The sequence below is a fragment of the Triturus cristatus genome, chromosome 1_2 (assembly GCF_964204655.1).
Source record: "Triturus cristatus chromosome 1_2, aTriCri1.1, whole genome shotgun sequence".
Lineage (NCBI taxonomy): Eukaryota > Metazoa > Chordata > Amphibia > Caudata > Salamandridae > Triturus > Triturus cristatus.
In genome coordinates, this window is record NC_140580.1 from 514,021,258 (window position 1) to 514,042,292 (window position 21,035).

Sequence of the window (21,035 nt, forward strand, 5' to 3'; positions counted from 1 at the left end):
CTCCTTTGTTGGGTTTATTCCCAAACGTAACCTTAAAAACGTTTTTTTAAACTTCGCAGAAAAAAAAACATTCAGATATGGCTGAACACGCAGGGATTGGTACGAATTAATCACATACCATGCATAATTTTTCTCAGCGAATGCATTTTTATCCAATTTAAACGATTCAGCTTTGATATGCTTTTTTAAAATTGCCTTATAATTTGGCATTTTCAAATCTTGCAGTGCACATTGCTGGCCGATATCTCGTAAGGAAGTTAAAATATAAGATCTCCATTTGGCCGCGTAGACAGACTTGTTTATTTCTTGCCAACAAATATTTCCCAAAGATGCAGGGGCTGACGTTGACAAGGTGACCATTCATTTTTTAAAAAAGCTCCCTTTGATACCAGGCACTGTCTTTGGAGACCGAATTCCAATCTTATTCATCGCATACTGGAGGTAACTAATTTGCACCTCCCCCATCCAGAAGAGAGATCTGAAAACACTAAATCCATTCCACCAGCACGTAACCACCAATAACCATCAGTATGATCAGTTTCTTTACCATAACCTCAGCAGCAATCAGTTTACCACCGTCCAACAGTATATGCACCTGCTCAGGAGTCAGTCTTACCAAACTTCTCCTACTCCACAAATCCCTTACCCTCAATAAACACAGCACATTTGCAAACATCAACACCTTAAGAGGAGTCGTACATTTCTATTCCCCTTTCTTCACTTTATAAGGTTTCTTGATGAGTACCCAATCACTAACCACCAAAAGGACTTTTTTAACACTGTATTTCCTGTCAAAAAGAATCTTCGAAGCCTGTTGGCGACATGAGACTACCCAAAACAGACTTGTCAGAAACATCCACAACACAGCCATCATTAGAAATCCGATCTTTCAACCAATTCAGACACAAATCCACACTGGACTCCGTTGTGTAACATCCTAAATGGAGATACTCCAGTCGTACTATGTGGAGTGACAAAGTAAGCTCACAATCTCTGGTGAAGAAAATCTCCCATATCCATTCCGTACCAACAGCTACAGTCATTTGAACTCCTTCTTCGAAAAAGTAGGCATTCTTTCCACCAGACCATTTGAAGAGGGCACAAGAAGGCTACTTGAAGGTGTTTAATATGATGGGACTAAACACATTTCTTCATTTGAATAGATATAAAATGTGTCCCATTTTCATTACTCCCTCAATCGAGAAAGTTCTCTTTAAAAATCTGACAACTGAGGTAGTATTGGCATTTGCAAGAAACTCAAAATCCACCTACTTTGAGAAGTAATCAAATCTAATAAATACTTTTTCTTAGTATTTTAAAAGGACTTGCAAAGACAAGAGCAACCTTAGGCCATACCACATCAAGCAAAGGAAAAACATGTAGGGGAAATTCAAATGTCTTCCAATGTTTGTCAGATAAAAGACATGTCCTGCAAATGTCAGTCCAAGTGCTGTCCTGACTGTTCATGGAAGGCCACCAGAAATATTGTTTTAGATTTTTACAGGTGCTGCCTATACTTAAGTAACCTGCATGACACCGGAGGAATGTGCAAGTCATTCCACATAGGAATACCTTCAATAATAGATAATCCATCTGAAACCTTGGCAAAAGATCTTACCTCATAATCCAGCTTCATTGCATTGGGCCAACCATTCCCAATGAAACTGATTGCTTTTTGCAGAACATCATCCAAATTCAAGGCTTCTAATCAATAAACAATGGAACTATCTATCTTTCCTTTAAGAACATCATCTACTAAAGCCATAACACATTCAACATCTTCTAAATCATCAGTCAGGATCTCTGACTCTAGAGGCATTCTGGATAAACAGTCCGCTCAAGTTTTTCCCACCTGGAATGTACTTGATGTACTTTGTTTGATGATATGTATTTGTTGCTCTTCCTGTGAAAAGGTTTGCTGTTTTTCTCTTAATCCTTCCAAGGTAGCAGTGTTGGCTGGGGAAGTCTGAAGGTGGTGCGGCATAAAATCAAAGCATCAGTATTTCCTTTTTGTAGGCAGAGCTTAATTTGAGCCTGTGGTTTACGGTGCTAAGCACTGACACTTATTCATCAACTCCCGCGCTATTCATGAGCACTAGTTAAAGACACAGTCATTTACGAAAAGATTAAGTGTTTTGCCCAGAATCACAGGATGTTGAGCCGACAGTTCAGACTTGAACCTGGTTCCCCAGATCCGAAGTCAGTAGCTCTGGCCATTACTCCACGTCCTCTTCCTACTTTAATGGTAAGTAGTTGGTTCTGTATTAGGGGTCACTAACAGGAGAAATGGGCTGGTGCAAGCTACCTTCTGACAAGAGCCCCAGCACTTTTTCTTAGGCAAAACTGCCCCCTGGTACACAAATAGTGAGAGAGGGCAGCCACACTTGCTCACTAAATGTTCTCTTGGGATAGAATTTGCCCCCACCTTACTACCAACAAATAGGGCTATTTACTCAACTCAAAATGCACACTTGCATCCAGAATGCACATGAGGATGCATTTTGTGCTAAGAAAGTGCCAAATGCCAAATTACGTGAGTAAAATTACTGAAATTACTCCAGCGCAATCAAAATTTTGCCCGATCTACTGTAGAAATCATGTGTCAGTTGCCCATGTCATTTATGTTGTGTCTGGAGTCACCCTACACGGGTGTCGAAACCACACCCATATTTGTCACAATTTGAATGTGCTTTGCACTTATGGGTGCATCCAGAGCTGGCCAAGCAATGCCTATGTACTGTGTCCCATGTCACTACACAACCAATTGTGGTACTTCCTGTACATGGATGGTGTGTGCAGTTCTGTATACATTGTGCCTGTTTCACTATTGGTATATGGTGAGCAGTTTCTGCATGTAAATCCATATTACAGCGAATCTTTCTGTCAGCCATCAGTTATTGATTATTCCAGAGTTGCAACAGGAGGCCTTAATTATATTGTTGCTCTATTGTTTCTGATTGAATTGTGATTGTCATAAATTATTTCATAACCCAACATATCTGCCACGTTTAAGCATTATTTTTTCATCATCATACATCAATGTCTTTCAGTGCTTCTTTACCAGCACCTTTGTGAATTATGTTTATTTATATATAACAACTGTCAAATATAACAAGTGTATACGCATATTTAAAGAGGAAAGAGAGCCCATAATATCAAAATATCCCTCTTAATATTATCCAAATACAAACTATTTATCCTTTGCAAGAACTGTGCTTTGTATGGTCCTCTCCAAAGTCACAAGATTACACCGAATGATGCAACTTTCATTTTGAATACACATATGTAGTCTTGTATTCACGACACAAGGGTGTTAAAAAAAAAAATTATCACATGCTCCTCTGCATGTTTCGATCTCCTAATCTAGGTAGCTCCTCAGTAAGATCTTCTCCGGATGATAATGTTTGGGCGTCAAGTTATTCAAAACATTGACTGTGTTAAGAGAGACAATAAAGCACACTTATGTGACATTGTATAAGGACTGCATACTAGTTTGCTTCCATTCTTATTTAGAAAGTTGAAATTGGGACAGAAACATCTCATTAGGATCTTGTTAGAGATCCAGTATATTAAGGAGCATGCTTCCTGACCTTGTGAAGTCCTCACCTCAAAGGTCTTTCTTCTATGGAAATCATCTGAAATGAGAACAAAATAAGAACTTGTGAAAAAATTGTTAAGGATTATTGAATTCATTTACAGTCATGGCCTCCAAACACTAGTGTTCCTGACTTGTCTTCACAAGGTGGCAACCTTGCTGCGTTAGTTCGCCTCTGTGCCGTCCTTCATCAGGAGGTAGATCCTGATGCTGGCTCATTCTTTTACAGTTCTGACTTTAGTTGCCAGAGCCTGGTGGGGCATGTGTTTGGATTCAATCATGGTGCTCTGATCCCTAATGTAGGTCTCTCAACTGTATGTCTGTAGTATTTGACATTTGAGGCTTGATTACCAACCCTCTGCATTGCTGAAATCAATGTTTTCTCTTTTATTTTAATTTGTCTTATTCAGTGATCATGTAAGTGCTTCCTCGCATTGTCTGCAGTGATGCATGGCCTGAGGAATCCACTTACTTTTCTGGCTACTTTTTCCATTTTCTCCCTTTTAACTCAGTATTTTTAGGAATGTAGTTCATACTTCTGTGGTACCTCTTTACTCCGTGGCTTCAGCTCATCCATCCTCAAATTATCCTTTTTAAATGCCTCTGTTGCTGTAAAACGTTACATTTTGCTTTTTCTCTTTGTAGTTGGCTGGTTATTGTTGAGGGGGGAAAGGGCTGTTCTTTGTTGAATGTTGACACCCCCTTCCTCATAACTAGTATGTTGCATTTTACCTGCACCTGATAATGGTGGGTGCTCGCAGTTTCAGAAGTGCTGTAGCTGAAACTGACATTTTGTGGTCAGTAAGTCAGGCTCTTTTTTTAGTTTTCTCAAAGCTGGCAGTCTGCTCAGTGGTGATTGTGTATTTTTACTTTTTGTCCTGGGGCCACCAGATATACCTTGCAGTATATTTTGATGTGGTGCACGCCATCTCCTGGCAGCAGTTTACCTACTGGTCATAATTTATTCCCACTGCTTTTATAGTATATTAGTGGTTTGTATGTCACCGTGCCCTTAATGCTATTTGCTGCCTCTGCCATCTGTGTTCATCCACTAGTGGAATTTCATCATAGACCCTCTGTTGACCATACGACCCAGCCGGGATATCAGTAGATTTTGTTGGTACCTACTGTGCCTTCATGGTGCCTGGCAGGGTGAGGGTTCTAAAGACCTTACAAGACTGCACATGAGTAGCTCATTCAGCACACATCCATGTTTTAAGTATGCAGCCTGTTGAGAAGACCCAGAGAAAGCCTCACCACAATCATCCACGGCTCCCTTGTAACTATGGAAATAGCTGATTGCAATGGCTTACCCTAATGAAGGAGAGACTGCATGATCTTCATGGGTAACACTTTCTGTTTAATTCATGACAGTGGTAGTCAACCCATGATTTGGGGTTACATCTGGTTTACTCCAATATTCTTTAGAAACAAGTAAAAGATTAAACAAAGCACTGCCAGTACTCCCATTAATCCCTTCAACATCTTATGACATATGCAGTTGAATCCCATTTCCTTTCAGGATATAAATGCTATATTTCATTTCCTTGTATTTCTTTTTTTTGGTTTGGCAGACCAAAAGCATATGTACCTCTCCTAATTTGATTTCACCTTCCCAATTGCTTCATGTGTTGATTGAGTCTGACTCGGGAACCCCACCATTAAAGCTCTTGAGATTGCAGGTGTTCCCACATTACTGTGTAGTTCACAGGTACAAGTATGCGCCTGCCACAATGTAATACTCTGAGATGATGGGGTGATAGCATTCTATTGAATACTGTCATAGAAATCTGTGAAGTGCTATGAGACCAAGAGGGAAATGTTAGTGTTCAAGTCTGTGACAGTTAGCTGACTGGCCAAGGCTTAGAGGTTGTGCTGTTTATCAGCTCCGCTCGCAATAAACTTTATCTGAATTTAACAACCAGAAGCTGCCTTGTATCCTTATAAGGAATATTGCTACACTCACAAAAAATTAATCTAGAGTAAAATTAAATGTGTAGCTTTCAGTAAACTTTTGTTACAGCAAATCTGTGGACTCTTATTGCAACAAATTGTGTAACCGATGGCACAAATGCAGTTTTAGGGGATTTACATAATGACTAACAATTCCATATGTGTTAATGTATAACAGCTTTCCTTAAAACTTAAAGTGATTTATCTTCAAGCTATTTGGGAATATTTTGTGTATTTCAAAGATTTCTTTATCTATTTTCTATACCAAAAACTGAATGTGTTTCCTTTCAGTAGGAGAGACTTCGGGTGGCAAACTGGAATCACCTAGGCAACAGGTGCATGGAAAATACTTGGAAAACTATGAGATAATAGTCCCACATCTTTTGCATGGACAAGACTGGGTACCACTAAGTGGCATCTATTTAAAGGTTAGTATGGCTATGTTTATTAATCCCACAATGTATGAAAATAGCAAAGTGACATCCCACTGAAATTCACGCCCCAGCGAAGTGTGAGCTGAAGCTTCCCTTTCCACTTTCAAGTCCACCCTCAACCACCAGCTCTCATTCTCTAAGACCGCTGTGTCCACCCTACCCTGCTGAAAGCCTTTTTCACCCTTGTCTCCGAGGCTTCAGTTAACTACATGCTACTTTGTATATAAATTATCCCTAAGATTAAGTGTAAAGTGTGTTTACTGTACCTATAGTCATTTATCTATCACCCACACCACCAATCTACTTAATCATTTGAACACATATGCCCTAATGTACCATCTTGTTATCAGTGACATTGAATTGTAAAGAAATGCTTCATTTTTATATAAATGCCAAAGCATTCATTTAAGATAAGTATTTTGGACAAGAAATAGCTGGTACATCTATTTTTAGATGATGTTTTAGGAATGGTGCTGTAAGAATCATGCATGATGAAAAATATGTTCAGTAAAGTGACAAATTAGCAAAAAATAAGTATTTTTGCAGAGACAAATTGACATACATATATTGGCCTAGTGTTAGCATTACCTAATGGCAATTTAATCATATTCTCTTGATAACATAATTTAGAATATTTGAAGATCCGTTGCCTTTACATCTGAAGCAGCATCTAATTCCAATGCCTGCGCGTTTTGTTCATATGACCAATATACAAAGCTTATTTCAAAATGTCATTCTTGTGTTTACTAACAAGAACAGGTAAAGCATGAAAATTCAAGTATTTTTCAAAGTAGTCAGCAATGAGCATTTTAAATTTTGGATATTTTACCTTCCTTTTTATTGTTTTCCTATTTAATCGGAAAATGAATTCAGACAACACAAATTCTCCTAGTGTTTAATCTTTCACAGTAGTTTCTTTTGTCATATTCTGCATGTGTGTACATTTTTTGATTATTCCATTAAAGAATATTTTATATGCTGTGAATAGTACATGTGATATAAGGAATGAAATATGATGTGTAAACTACATTAAAGCTAAAAAATGGCGGCACTCATTACATGAATTGCGTAATCCACAGGCAGCATCATATTCATAGAAAATAATGGAGATAATTATTGGACAACATGACGTTTAGCCATTGTGCTAATAATGCTGCTAGTTAACATAACTAGTGATTAGATAGATTTGGAAATAGTAACGCAGCCATAACATATTTTCTCTTATGTTTGTTTAATGGGAATTTGTAGCTCGGTATGCTGTCAGTAAGACATTTTAGTGATTCTAACTGCAACTATACATGCAGAGTGGGGTTTCCTCCTGCAAAATTATGCTCAGGTTTTGAAGGGGAATCATTAACCCAGGCATTTACAAGGAAAATAAAAAAACTTATTTTTAGAGATTTCACTGAGAGTCTGATGTTCTGTTTTTCAAATTACAGAAGAAAGTGACTTTTGTTACCCTAAACAGACAGTATGTCCTGCTACTCAATGCTGGTTCAATTCACTTCTGTTAGTGTATTAACCTGGATATTGAGGAGATTATGCATTGGAAAGTATTTGGCCCATTTGACTCATATGCAATCTGGTCCTTTATTTTACTCAGGCTCAGTTCATCAAGCAAACTTCCTTAGCTACCTTTTTACATTTTTCACATAATACTGGCCATTTTGACTTTCTCTGTGCTATGGAGACAGAAAAAGACATACAGCCTCGCTTTAGACAACCTTCTGTTTCTTTAATAGACTCTTAAGTGACCTATGTATTTGTCAATATAATGAGTTGTATGTATAACTACTCACATTATTTTAATACCAGCAAAAGTAATGAAGCTGATGAACTACTATGTATATATATATATATATATATATATATATATATATATATATAATCGAACAAAGAACGTCTTAGCCTTCTAAGACTGGTAACGCACTCCGAGCCAATGGATTTCAAAAAAGCTTTATTCCACCATGCTGACAAACCGGTTTCGTTCTTCGCGACCTTTTTCAATGTCAGGGTTCAATTTACAAATGTTTCCTTAAATACACGGGTGTTTAAAGACATAGAAAGAAGACTCCAATGTTTCAATAAACATGAAGGAAGGACCACTATGTTTATAGATTGTAGCCATAGTGGCCATCTTGGAGTTGCTCATGACCAATAGCCAACATATAGTCCCAAGACCACTAACGTTTTCAACCGAGAAAAAGTAGTCATTATCAATTATTAACATGAGGTTGTTACCAATCTTTTACATGATGTTGTTAACCACTGTAATTACAGTTTCTAGTGTCAATATTTTGACATTATTGTTATTAAGCCCTGAATGGGCAATGACATTTTCTTCTCCTTTTTCTTAGTGGTAGGGCTATATGAGATAATGTCATTGATAAAACACCAACATGTGTACTGTATTTGAGGAAAGAAGAAGACAAACATGGAGGTACAATTAGCTTTACAGTATTATGATAAGTCAAATTAAATTAAATTAAATTAGCGTTCCATCTTCTGTTTCAGTTCATTTTCAAATACGATAAGATACATAGTTCCTCCCTATGCTCCATACAGAGTTGATATTTCATAAATATTATTCCATGTAGAAGGAGACTATTGTAATGTCGAGCACTAGCTGAAGGAGGAAAAGAGGAAAGGAGGAAAAGGAAAGGGAGAAGGGAAAGGTTAGAGTAAAAATATATATATATAAGTATATACATATATATGTACTAAACAAGAATTCTGCCCCTGTATGTGTTCTTGTTATATTATTAACCTATATGTACCCACAGTTCCTCTTCGCAATTTAAACCTGAGGGTGCCTTAGTTCTCAGTTCTAGAATATATCTAGATTCTAACTGGCGCAATCTTTTCACCCTATAGCCTCCTCTTTGTCTCACTGGAATTTGATCAAGGCAAAAATAGCTCAGTAGGTGACTATCACTTTGGTGATGTAAAGCAAAGTGGCGTGCGACTGGATAGTTTTTGTCTGGAGTGCGGGCTCATATGCAGGGCAATCTTTGGGTGATTTATACACGGCAGGTCCAGCCGTGGGGCCGACGCACCTCCCTGAAAGAGAGAGGGATCTTGTCTTGGAATTATGCCAGGAGAAAACGACGAGCAGGTAATTTAAAAGTAAAGTGAAAGCAGGACTTTCAGTCTGTGTTTCCCTGTTTAAAACTCACAAGACAATTTTGCAAGCACTACAGAGACCAAAATGCCTTAGAAAAAAAGCACACCGGAGGCAGCAGCACACCAGAGGCTCATTAATTGAATAAAAGCAGGAAGGTAACTGTGGTGCTTTGAATGCTGAAACTTCACATGCCTTTGAAAACGGAGAAATGTTCTCTGAAACGCGTCAGGCAAGAGACTAGCAGTGAACTGGAAAAAGCCTCGGACTGAAAAGCCTGCTTTGCTTTTGAATAAATATTGGTGTTCCAATTTACCTGTTGTGGAGTGCGGGCTCATATGCAGGGCAATCTTTGGGTGATTTATACACGGCAGGTCCAGCCGTGGGGCCGACGCACCTCCCTGAAAGAGAGAGGGATCTTGTCTTGGAATTATGCCAGGAGAAAACGACGAGCAGGTAATTTAAAAGTAAAGTGAAAGCAGGACTTTCAGTCTGTGTTTCCCTGTTTAAAACTCACAAGACAATTTTGCAAGCACTACAGAGACCAAAATGCCTTAGAAAAAAAGCACACCGGAGGCAGCAGCACACCAGAGGCTCATTAATTGAATAAAAGCAGGAAGGTAACTGTGGTGCTTTGAATGCTGAAACTTCACATGCCTTTGAAAACGGAGAAATGTTCTCTGAAACGCGTCAGGCAAGAGACTAGCAGTGAACTGGAAAAAGCCTCGGACTGAAAAGCCTGCTTTGCTTTTGAATAAATATTGGTGTTCCAATTTACCTGTTGTGGAGTGCGGGCTCATATGCAGGGCAATCTTTGGGTGATATATATATATATATATTTGCTATCACATGCAGGGAGCAGCATTTTGGCTGTTCCCTATGTGTGCAATGCCAGTTCCCGCTGGAGGTTGGGAGCCAACAGGGACTGCGGGGGCATTGAGGCTCCCCCGTAGTCCCCAATATAGCAAACTTTGTGCCCTGGGTGGGCTCCAGGGTACCCAGGATGAAGAGGCTGAAGGATCGAGGTGGGTCCGTGCTGCCCACCTCCCCTATTAAGTGTTGGCCGGGGATGGGTTTACTGGGGTCGAAATCCCCCTCCTCCCCCATTAAGTTTTGGCTGGGGGATGGGGTTCCCTGGACCAAAAGGGGGCCACAAGGGCCCTCACCCTAAAAATATTTTTTAAATGAAGTACCCCACTTTGGTGGAGGTTCACCTATTTGTAGTCCCGTTGTCTTGTCTTGACTTGAATTTGTTATAACGGATTTGTGGGTGTAGACGCTCAAGAAACAATCACATTGCCAAATTGCATGCGCACCTGGTCTCTGGAGACATAACCTCGTGGTCTTTATACAGCTGTAGTGTAAAATATGCACTAAACATTAACCCAACGAGGTAGCACTTACTAATTACCCAGTAGATAGTACTCCATTTGGGTAGATATTTTCAGCAAAACTGTGAACTCTTCTTGGAAAAAGTGAGGATCCATTGTGGCCCTGATTGATTTTCACAGAAATTAGACCTCAACGGAAAGAACTTACAAATATAAGCACAGCATGTGCCCCAGTTGAAGCTCCACTGCTGTAAAGCACAAGTGAGTCTAACTTCTTGGGCTTAGGGAAGGCAAATCAAGTGTATTTCCTCTCATATTTCACGTCGATAAACAGTCTGAAATCTTTAATAGAGGTGAATGCATTGTTGGTCTATTGGAGCGCAATCTAATCTGTAGTGACTGTGACAGCTGGTTTCTTTCTTGCCTTGTTATCAGAGCCCATGGTTCTCCATTTTATTTACCCTGAGTATGCAAATGACCAAAATCATCTGCAAGGGCTGGCCATTTTGCCCTGTCCCGTTTTACTTAGTAGTATGCAAATGTCTTCCAGTGTTTTCCAACGCTGATAGAAAGCTTACCAAACAGGCTTCTGTAGACGAGGATTTATGCTATCACAGATTTGTGGATCAAGACGCTCAAAGAACAATCAAATTGCTGAAATTACGTGCATACATGATCACTGGAGACAATTCCTCGTGGTCTATTGTGAAGCTGTGGTGTAGAATATGCACTAGTTATTACCCAATGAGGTAGCACTTACTAATCAACCAATAGAAAGTACTTCTGTTGGATATACTTTTTCTGCAAAACTGAGAGCTCTTGTTCAATAAATGGGCAGGTGGGGTTCTGTTCTGGCCAAGTCACTCGCAGAGCTACTGACACAATGACACTTAGACACCCACTGCCATACCCATTCAGACCCTCTCACAGGTGCACATAGCTACTCACACACCCATAGAGCCACTCAAACACCCACATAACCACTCACACAACCATACAGCAACTCATACACCCCCTTACAGATCCATACAGCCACTCACAAATCCATACATCACTGACTCACAGACCTATTCAGCCAATCCCACACCCACTCATAAAATTTACAGTTAGGAAATATATTGGAAAAATCTTTGAAATTCACAAAACAGTAACAAAGGTTACAGGGACATTAAAGTTAGGAAATAATATAAAAGACTTTGAAATTCACTAAAAAAAGTTATTGCCAATGTTATAGTTGGGGAATAACATTATGAAAACTTTTGAAATTTACTGAAACAAACAAAGGTTATAGAGATGTTCTAGTTAGGCTCAGATTTCACTCTTACAACACCAGCGCAATTCAGCAGTTATAGTTCCCTCAGCTAGCTATAACTTATGCCCCTGCAATGCACTGCTTATGACCTCACATATTGCATCACTCATGACCTGGTCAGTGACATCACTGATGACATCACAAAAGAAATCACTGATGACAGCATCCAGTCATTGTGAGGGTTTTCTAAATGTTTATGAGTGTTAAACAAATACTACAAAAGTTAAAATACTATTCTGTGTGTACTATCAATGAGTGATATTATTTCTAACATATATTATGTGAGTGACTGTGTGACTGTGTGTATCGATGTGTGAGTGGGTGTCTGAGTGACTGGATGTATGAATGGATTTCTGAGTGGCTGTAAGTGTGAATAAGTGGGTGTATGAATAGCTGTATGGGTGAATAAGTGGGTGTGTGAGTAGCTGTATGGGTAAATAAATGGGTGTTTGAGTAGCTGTATGGGAGAGTGAGTGACTGTGTGTGTAACTGTATTGGAGAGTGAGTGGGTGGCTGTATGCGCGAGTATGTGGCTTTGTCAGTGACTATATGGGTGAGTGACTGGGTGTGTAAGTGGCTGTATGGGTGAGTGAACGGCTTCACTGCATAATCCAATAATCTGTCACTCACACTAAAAGGCTGATATATATAACCTAAATGCATAGGATTCCACTGGTGACCGGAATGAATGAAAACAGGAAATAGCCCGTTCTTTCCATGATGAGAAGCATGATTTAAGAACAATCTGATTCAATCAAGCACAACTTTTGATACCCGCACACATCTCCTCAAATGTTCATGGTAAATAATGTCACAGTTTGCCTACAGATTTAGTAAGACTAGAACTGTAACTCTAGACCTATTCACTTCACCTTCTGTCCAGATCCACTCCTATTTCACGTTTGAAAACACACACGTTTAATATTACAAAACAGCAGAAGCCCTACTGCTTGGAATCAAGAAAAAGAGGGTCTTGTGTGTGCCATTTATTTGCATAATGATTTCCACCAGTATACCAGCCAATAAAGATACTTGACATAGTGGTAGTTGGTAGACTTCTTCGCGATGAACATTAGTGGGAGGTATGACAGCATGTGGCAAATGTTTGTGGTGCTGGTCACTTTTGGGATGGTTTGGGCATTTTGTACATGACCAATCTGGAATTCATATAATAATGGTACTACAACTTTTAGTTTCAAGTACCTATGTCTTTGTTTTGAAATCCAAAAGACAATGATTTATGAAAACCTTACTTTAAGCTGCAGTACTTTAGTTAAAATGTTCAAGATATTGTGGGAAAGATATTTTGTAACAAGTTAAACATTTTAAACAGTATTGTTTCAAGGGATTCAAATATTGTACCCAATATATTTTCTCTTTGTGCATGAGTCTGCAAAGCATGACGTTATTACAAATATTCCATGTTCTCTAAGGTCCACTGCAGTGTCTGAGGAAAGCCTTCCTTTCTATTACATTTGCTGGTTATCCCTTTGTGTGCTGAGTATGGCTCCCTGCCATCCTCTGCATAAGTCCATGTACTCAAGGGTAGAAATTCCTCTGGTGTGAACACCAGAGAGATTTTCTATTTTTTTTTATTTTAGCTGGGTTAGAGCTTCCCCAGCAGCGCGAGGATTTTTGTTTTTTGTATACTGATGATCGGCGCGCATGATACACTGACGTCATTACATTGAAAGTGAAATGAGGCGATAAGCTCATTTCACTCTCATTGTATCAGTGCTCATGGGCATAGCTTATCCCCGCAAGCACTGATTCAGATGGGGGAGGAGTCATTGGAAAGAAGAGAATCTCTCCTTTCAAACCATTCTCCAGTGGATCCCTGCTTGGAGATCACCGTAGGAGGGTGATCCCCAAGCAGGGATTCACCCACTAGACACCAGGGAGAGGGGGAGCGACCCCTTGGGTAAAGGCTTGTGCTTCCCCTTGATATTTTTTTAAATGCAGTCTATCTGCCCCCTGTTGGGGCAGAAATCCCACTAGACACTAGTGATTGCTTTGGATTTTTTTTATTATAGGGGTCGGGGGTACCCAGCATGGGCATGGCCATGCCCCCACCCCCATGCAAATGGGGAAACAGGCTTCTTGCACCTTTGTGGGGGCAGAAAGCCCATTACACACCAATGAGTCCTTTTATTTTTTTAATCGTAGGGTTGGGGGTGTCCCAGTATGGGCATGGTCATGCCCCCACCCCCATAAAAATGGGTAAACAGTCTTTCTGCCCCCTGGGTTGCAGATTGGGGTTTATACCCCGATCTGCACTCCCGGGGGCAGAACGCCCACTAGAAGCCAGGGATATTTTGTTTTTAATATGGAGGTGGGGGCTGCCCAGCATGGGCATGGAAATGCCCCGACCCCCACAGAAATGGGGAAATTGTATTTCTAACCCCCTGGGGACAGATGGGGTAATCAAACCAGAACTGCCCCCAGTTGGGCAGAAAGCCTACTGTATGGCATCAATATATATTTTTAATTAAATAATGGGGTGTGCCTTTTCCAGCCTAACATCAGGCCCCACCCTTATCCCTAAAACCTCAACAGTCTATCTGCTCTTCTGAGGACTAAAGCCTCCCATCCCAATGGCAAGCAAGAGGTCATTTGGTTCTTTTGGGTGTTATTTTTACAAATGGGCTACGAGAGTTTGGCTAACTCCCAATATCCTCACACTTGCACTGGTAAACGGCTGCACTTTTTGGGCTTGGGTAGGCTGCCATCTGGAAAAACCTACCAGACCTAGTGAATTCCGAAACTAGACATATGGGGGATCCAGGGTGGTATGCTTCACATGCACCCCACACCATTTTCTTACCCACAATGCCCTGCAAACCTCATTGACTAAAACACACATTTTCGTCACATTTCTGTGAGTAGTACTTCTGGAATCTGTGGGGAGTCACAAATGTCCTATCACACAGCATTCCTCTAAGTCTTCTGATAAAAATGGTACCTCACTTGTGTGGGTGGGTCAAGAGACCTTGACAGGAGAGCCCCTAGAGTTCTACATTGAGAGATCAGCAATAGGGGTAGCTGCGGGATTTGGGGCCATGCTCAGTCACCACCCATGGAAACCAACCCATGTGTCACTTCTTCTCTTCCAGAGTTCCTCAGGGCTCTGCATCTATGTTCGTCCCATTGCTGATATTGTTGAAGGATGTGGCCTCACTTTGTTTTCTTACGCTGATGACACTAAAATCTTCTTTTCTTTGTCATCTGTGGAGGGTCACAGAGTGGACACTTTGAACTCCTGTCTCCTCAAGGTTTACACCTGGATGAATAATAACTCCCTAAAGTTAAACAGGGACAAGACCGAAGTTATGGTGATGGGTAAGAGCCCCCTGCTGTGGGGTACCCAACATTGGCCTGACACCCTAGGAGCCCTTCCTTTTCCGGTCTCTCAGGTTAAGAACCTGGGCTTCTGGCTGGATGATGAATTATCTATGAAAATCCAAATTTCCTAGGTAGCCTCCACTTGTTTCACTGTCTTAAAATGGCTAAATTAAATAATTTGGATGCTCCCCTTTTTTTTGGCTCAGCTGATGATTATCCAGGCCTTGATTTTATAAAGGCTGGACTACAGGAATATTCTCTATCTAGGTGCTGGCAAGTTCTGAATCAAATGCTTACAAGTGATTCAGAATTCCGCAGCCAGGCTTCTATTTTATCTTTCAAAACATTCCTCCCTGTCTTCCTTCTTCGCAACCTTCACTGGCTTCCCGTGGAAAAACACATACAATTCAAAGCCTTATGCTACATACATAAAGCGATGTTGAATGTCGGTCCACGCTATCTGCAACAGTTAGTTGCAACCGCAACCTCTGTGAGGTCTCCAGAGTTAAAGAAGCCCGTTTGGGTGGTCGCTTGTTGTCCTACTTGGGCCCTAAGCTCTGGAGTACGATGCCTGAATCACTGAAAAGTTGCCAATTTTTCACAAAAACTTTAAACCTGGCTACTCTGACTTTTATCTGCATCTCCGGCTAGTTGCCTACCTTTGTCTACCGCTAGGAAACCTTTTTAGGTAGCTATATGTTATTTAAAACCTTATAATAATAATAATACCTATGGACATATTTTAAAAGTAGATAACCAGGAGATTCCAGGGTGATGTACCTTGTGTGAATCCTGTGAGGTTTTCTTACCCACAATACCCTGCAAACCTCAAACTTTGCCTTAAATCACACATTTTCCCTACATTTCTATGATGGAAACTTCTGGAAACCGTGAGAATCCAAAAGAACCCTACCATCCAGCATTGCCCCACTTGTGCCAATAAAAAAACACTGCACCACTTGCGTGGTTGGGTCTAGTGCAAGTGACAGGAACGGATCCAACAAGGTCAACAAACGCTATTCTACATCTTCTAGATAATTTTCTTTCAAAAGTGAGCTTCAAGCATAGTGGCACTTTGTTTTTTATTGTTCTACCCATCAGCACACCCTACAGTCTTTACCTAGCCTTAAGCATTACGTTCTACATTCCATGCTTAGCAGTAATATTTTGTGGTACTAGAAAATGTTACTTTCCTATTCTCATATGTAATCTTTTTTTTTTTAATAGGTTTTGATTTTTTTTTATCCCTTGTGAAATGCAATTTTTTCTCCGTGTTGTTCACTTCTATTACAGTAGTTATAGCAATTTTCAGTATTTGTCCTTGGAGATTCTTGTCCAGGCATGTGTATTACTGTATTTTCATGCTGCTCGGTACATTATATACTGGTTACGTTTGTGCTTGTTAATTAGTGAATGCCTCAAATCAATTTGTTTTGAACAACAAAAAGTGATGTCTGGCGTGAGTTAGCGTTAACTGAAACCCCAGGTGATTACTCAAGGCCGCATTCTATTCCATTGTATTTTGCTCACTCTGACATTCCAGACGGAGATCAACCAGAAGCACAAAGTGCAAGTCTGAGATCCCAATTAATAGGAAACAAATGTCCCAGAAATTTTTTTTTTAGTATGATTGGTGGCTTGCTGAGTTTTACGAGTCAAAATTCATATCCTGGCATGGCCAACTCTGCTCATCATGGGTGAGTAAAGGAAGTATTGTGACACTGTGTAATACTAACACCTGTTTACCTTGTGCTTAGAAATGACTGAAGTACGACGTGAAGCACTGTAGAAATACAGTATAAAGTAAATTTTATTTTTGAGACTCATCAGAGCAAGGTACCGCAAGTACTTATAGCTACAGAGAGCTCTGTTGCCCATGTCTAAGCATATGCCCTCATCCGGTGATACTATCAGTAGATAGATCAGGTGCAAATGATTTGCACCACAGCAATCCAGCATTCATCAGTGCCGGCTGCAGACTTTTGAGGAAAACTTTGGGCATAGAAATATATAACATAGCCTCATGGGTGATAGGCTGTGCCATACAAATCTACATAACATAACATACATTTGCTGTTGTGAATATATGTTGTCTTAACAAATTAAAAGGAGGTAAAATGCTGGGTGTGGGCATGTAACTGAGAAAAGCATGTTAAGTTTCCTTTAGTGGATTATAAATTTGAGAGCTCATCAAATCGCAGGCTGAGGCAATTCTACCTCATAAACACTACCTCTAGGTATAGATGTCAGCTCACTTGCCCGCTCACCAGTCACTATCCGATATAGCAGCCCGGAACACATTAGCTGCCCCAGCGACCCAGGGGGGGAGACCTTGGAGACTTTTCCCCGATGTCGAGTCAATGAAGCTCCTCCGTACTCCGCTACTGTGTGAACTGGCATTGGAGCAGGCCGTGCTGCATCCAAAATGGCTGCCACGACTCTCCTACAGTCCTGCTGAGTGCGCACGAGAATAGGAGCATAGTTAACCCATCTGACCTTGTAGTCGGGGTGTTTGCTTGTCTGTGAGCTGAGGGTGGTCCCTCCTACTTGGCTGCAGTAGGAAACGAAGCAGGAGGGAGAACCAAGGTGGCATGTATTATTTCTCTTGCAGAAGTAAAGATCTGCAATTGCTGTCTACTGTTTATAAATCGTCTTGGCCACGCAATATTGAAAACCAGGTAACCTTTTTTTCCCTCCTTGTCCCCAGACATAGCTATCAGACAAAAGAATTACACCCCATGAGCTAAATTATTCATAATGTATTTTATTGCAGATTGGCTACCACTGCTTGTTACATATTGCTGATGGTTACATTTAATCGGCATAATGCAGGTATGTGACCACCAACTTGTGCAGATAGAGAAAGAATTAGGGCTTTGGGAAGCGCCTTTTTTAATAAAAACTTAAACTCTGTTTTTCCCCAACCCCCCCCCTTTTTGTCACAAACCGTCTGTTCGTGAGAAAGACTAATCCAGCCCTGATGAGAGTGCGGCAATTGATTTAACCGGCACTCGAAACGCGTCGGCAGACAAAGGAACTCAACTCCTTGGTTAAATATTGCAAATATACCCCCTTGTGTCCCTGATATTTCAGAGGATTTGATTTATTCCAAATATAAGGGTGTTAGTTGTCTAATTCATCAATTTGTATGACAACTTTGTATTTCGGATTGTGTATATAATGATTGTTCTTTGTGACATTTCATTTGGTTGTTTCAATGTTTGATTATTATGAGTTTATTTGTAATTGTATGTCAAAACACATTTTTCACGTTGTTCATTTTCATTGTGTAAGTACTAATGTGGTATTTCGTGTAGTTCATTATCTGTTCTTTTTGTGATCAAAGATATTAATAAAAAAATGTAAAAATAAATAAAAGGCAGAAATTACTGCTTAGGTAAACGTATTAATGTTCGTTTATCTTACTTCATATGAATAAGTGTTGAAGTCACTAGAGGTATAGGTAATTTTTTTCTTATGTAGTATAACTGGCCCTACCTACCCTCTAATCCTTTGGGCCAAACCCCTCCTTTTTTGATAATATTAAGAGCGGGTCTTTACCCGAGTGGGTGTGGATTGACACAATCTTGTGTCCATTTCTATACCTAATAACGATTAAGTCGTATGTAGTGGACTTGTCCATTACTAAACCATGTCCGAAAAGGATACGCTGTCCTTCACGGAAAGCCATATCCAAAACCTAATAGCTTCTTCCCCTTTCTCTGCCCTTTCATTAAGTACTTCAGCAAAACAGCAAAATGAGGCTGATAAACTGACTCGTCTACATAAAAAACATATAAGAACCGAACTCCACGGTTACTTCCTTCTACAGCACCTGCGGGCGGGCACCATCCCCTGGGGGCTCCAAGTTAAAAATATTCCGGTGATTTTCACCGAAGACCCTGAATACAAAAAAGGCTTTAGTTGTATAAACACTAAGTGCAGTCGAGATCTCATGGTGCATACCATTGAGACTGCGCGGAGACTGTGTAGCCAAGAAGAGAAAGAGATTGAGGAACTGGTTAAGTCTATCTCAGATAAACAAACAGTGGATGAAGCTAAGATCTTACTTGAAAAGATCGAGAAGGAAATTCAAACCTTCAAAGATAATACAATTAATGTGAAGACTGCCCAATTTGAGAGGGACTCAAAAGCATTCAAACTAGAACAGGTTTATCCCTTTCTAAAAGAAGATTTCTATACTTTGGCAGAATCAAGAAGAGCTCTAACCACGTTTCAAGGTAGATCAAAATCCCGATTTATAGGTTTCTCAGATACCTCATCCTCTGACTCTTCACCCGATTCAAGGCCTGGTAATTTTACTAAACAAGGGCCTTCCAACAAGCCTTTTTTAGCCAGGGGCGGAGGGTCAAGGGTCCGATTCAAACAGCCCTGGGAGATGCGAACACGCAGCACGTACTACAAAAATTAGACAACTCAACTATTGTAAACCTGTCAAACAAAAAACTCACAAAAGACGAAGAAATGATTCTGTCTCTAGGGTTAAAGTTTGTCCCCAAGAGACATACCGACTTCACAAAGTTAAAACTAGAGGCTTTGAATTTTTGCCGTAAGATTCGGTTAAAATCCTATTTTGCCGGGACTGAACCGACATCAAGTCAAGAGACGACTGGCCTAAGAGTGAAATCTAACTTCACTCCCACTCAGAATATACCAAAACAAATCTATGCCTTTGAGCAAGTAGTGTTATCCTCTATCTCTAAATTGGAAAAAACTAATGGCTTTGTACAGAACAATATTAGCAGAGGCCAATTAACAGCTATTCGTGACCTAAAAGCAGACCCCTCGATTGTGATCAAGCAGGCGGATAAGGGTGGGGCAGTGGTGATCTGGCCCCGCAATATGTATCTAAATGAGGGTAAACTTCATGTTGAGAATCACGAGTGGTACAGACGGGTGAGAGAAGACCCCACTCGTGAAATACAGGGCAAAATTGCACAAATAACTAAAAATGGTTTAGATGAAGGATTCCTGGGTCCAAAAGAATTCCAATTTTTGAATAAAAAACAACCAAGAATCCCGGTACGTTATTTTCTTCCGAAAATACATCAAAATAGTCAAACGCCCCCAGGCAGACCGATAGTTTCAGGCTGTGGCTCTGTTTTGGAGCCAGTCTCTAAATATATCGACCTTTTTCTTAAACCATTCTTGCCCAGTGTCAAATCTTATCTCAGAGACACAACAGACTTTATCACAAAAGTGGAGGGAACAACATTTGATGATGGCATACAGATGATGGTGACATTAGATGTCACATCCCTGTGTACCGAAATCCCCCAAGATGAGGCACTCCAAGTGATGGAACTTTACTTGGACTTAAGGGAGAGACCACACAGGGTACCCACATCATTTATCATGACATTGGCTGAAATATCCCTTCGAAACAATTATTTTAAGTTTGAGGGTGATTTTTTTATACAGATTAAGGGCATAGCTATGGGTTGTCCCTATGCGCCGGAAATGGCGGTTCTGTATATGGCCCAGTATGAAGAGAGATTTATACACAACAACAATCCGTTTAAAAACAACATGCACCAATGGCTGAGGTATATTGACGACGTCTGGCTCCTGTGGCAGGGGAGCCAGACCGAGTTGAATCATTTTTATGACTGGTTGAATTCAAGGCACAATGATATCAAATTTTCCATCGAGTCTAGCAAAACAAGGATGACTTTCCTTGATGTTGCAGTATGTCCCCATAATCAAAAATTGACAACTAGCCTTTTCTAAAAAAGAGACAGACAGGAACACTATACTTCACTACACAAGTTCGCATCCACAGGGCCTAAAGGAGAACCTCCCTTATGGGCAGCTGTTGCGGATTAGGAGAAATTGTACAGATCTGGCAGAGTTTGAGGACCACGCAATGTCATTCTGTAAGGAAATGGAAAAGAGGGGTTACCCTAAGAAACTCCTTAAACATTCC

General features: G+C 40.3%; 1 protein-coding gene across 1 annotated transcript in view; it reads left to right on the forward strand.

The window, feature by feature from the left end:
- The window catches only part of ADAM12 (ADAM metallopeptidase domain 12), a 2,563,649-nt gene that overhangs the window by 202,075 nt on the left and 2,340,539 nt on the right, over window positions 1-21,035 (forward strand). Inside the window, exon 2 of the mRNA XM_085606237.1 lies at window positions 5,840-5,976. Coding sequence (XP_085462363.1) covers window positions 5,840-5,976 — 137 coding nt within the window. The remainder of the gene's footprint in view (window positions 1-5,839; window positions 5,977-21,035) is intronic.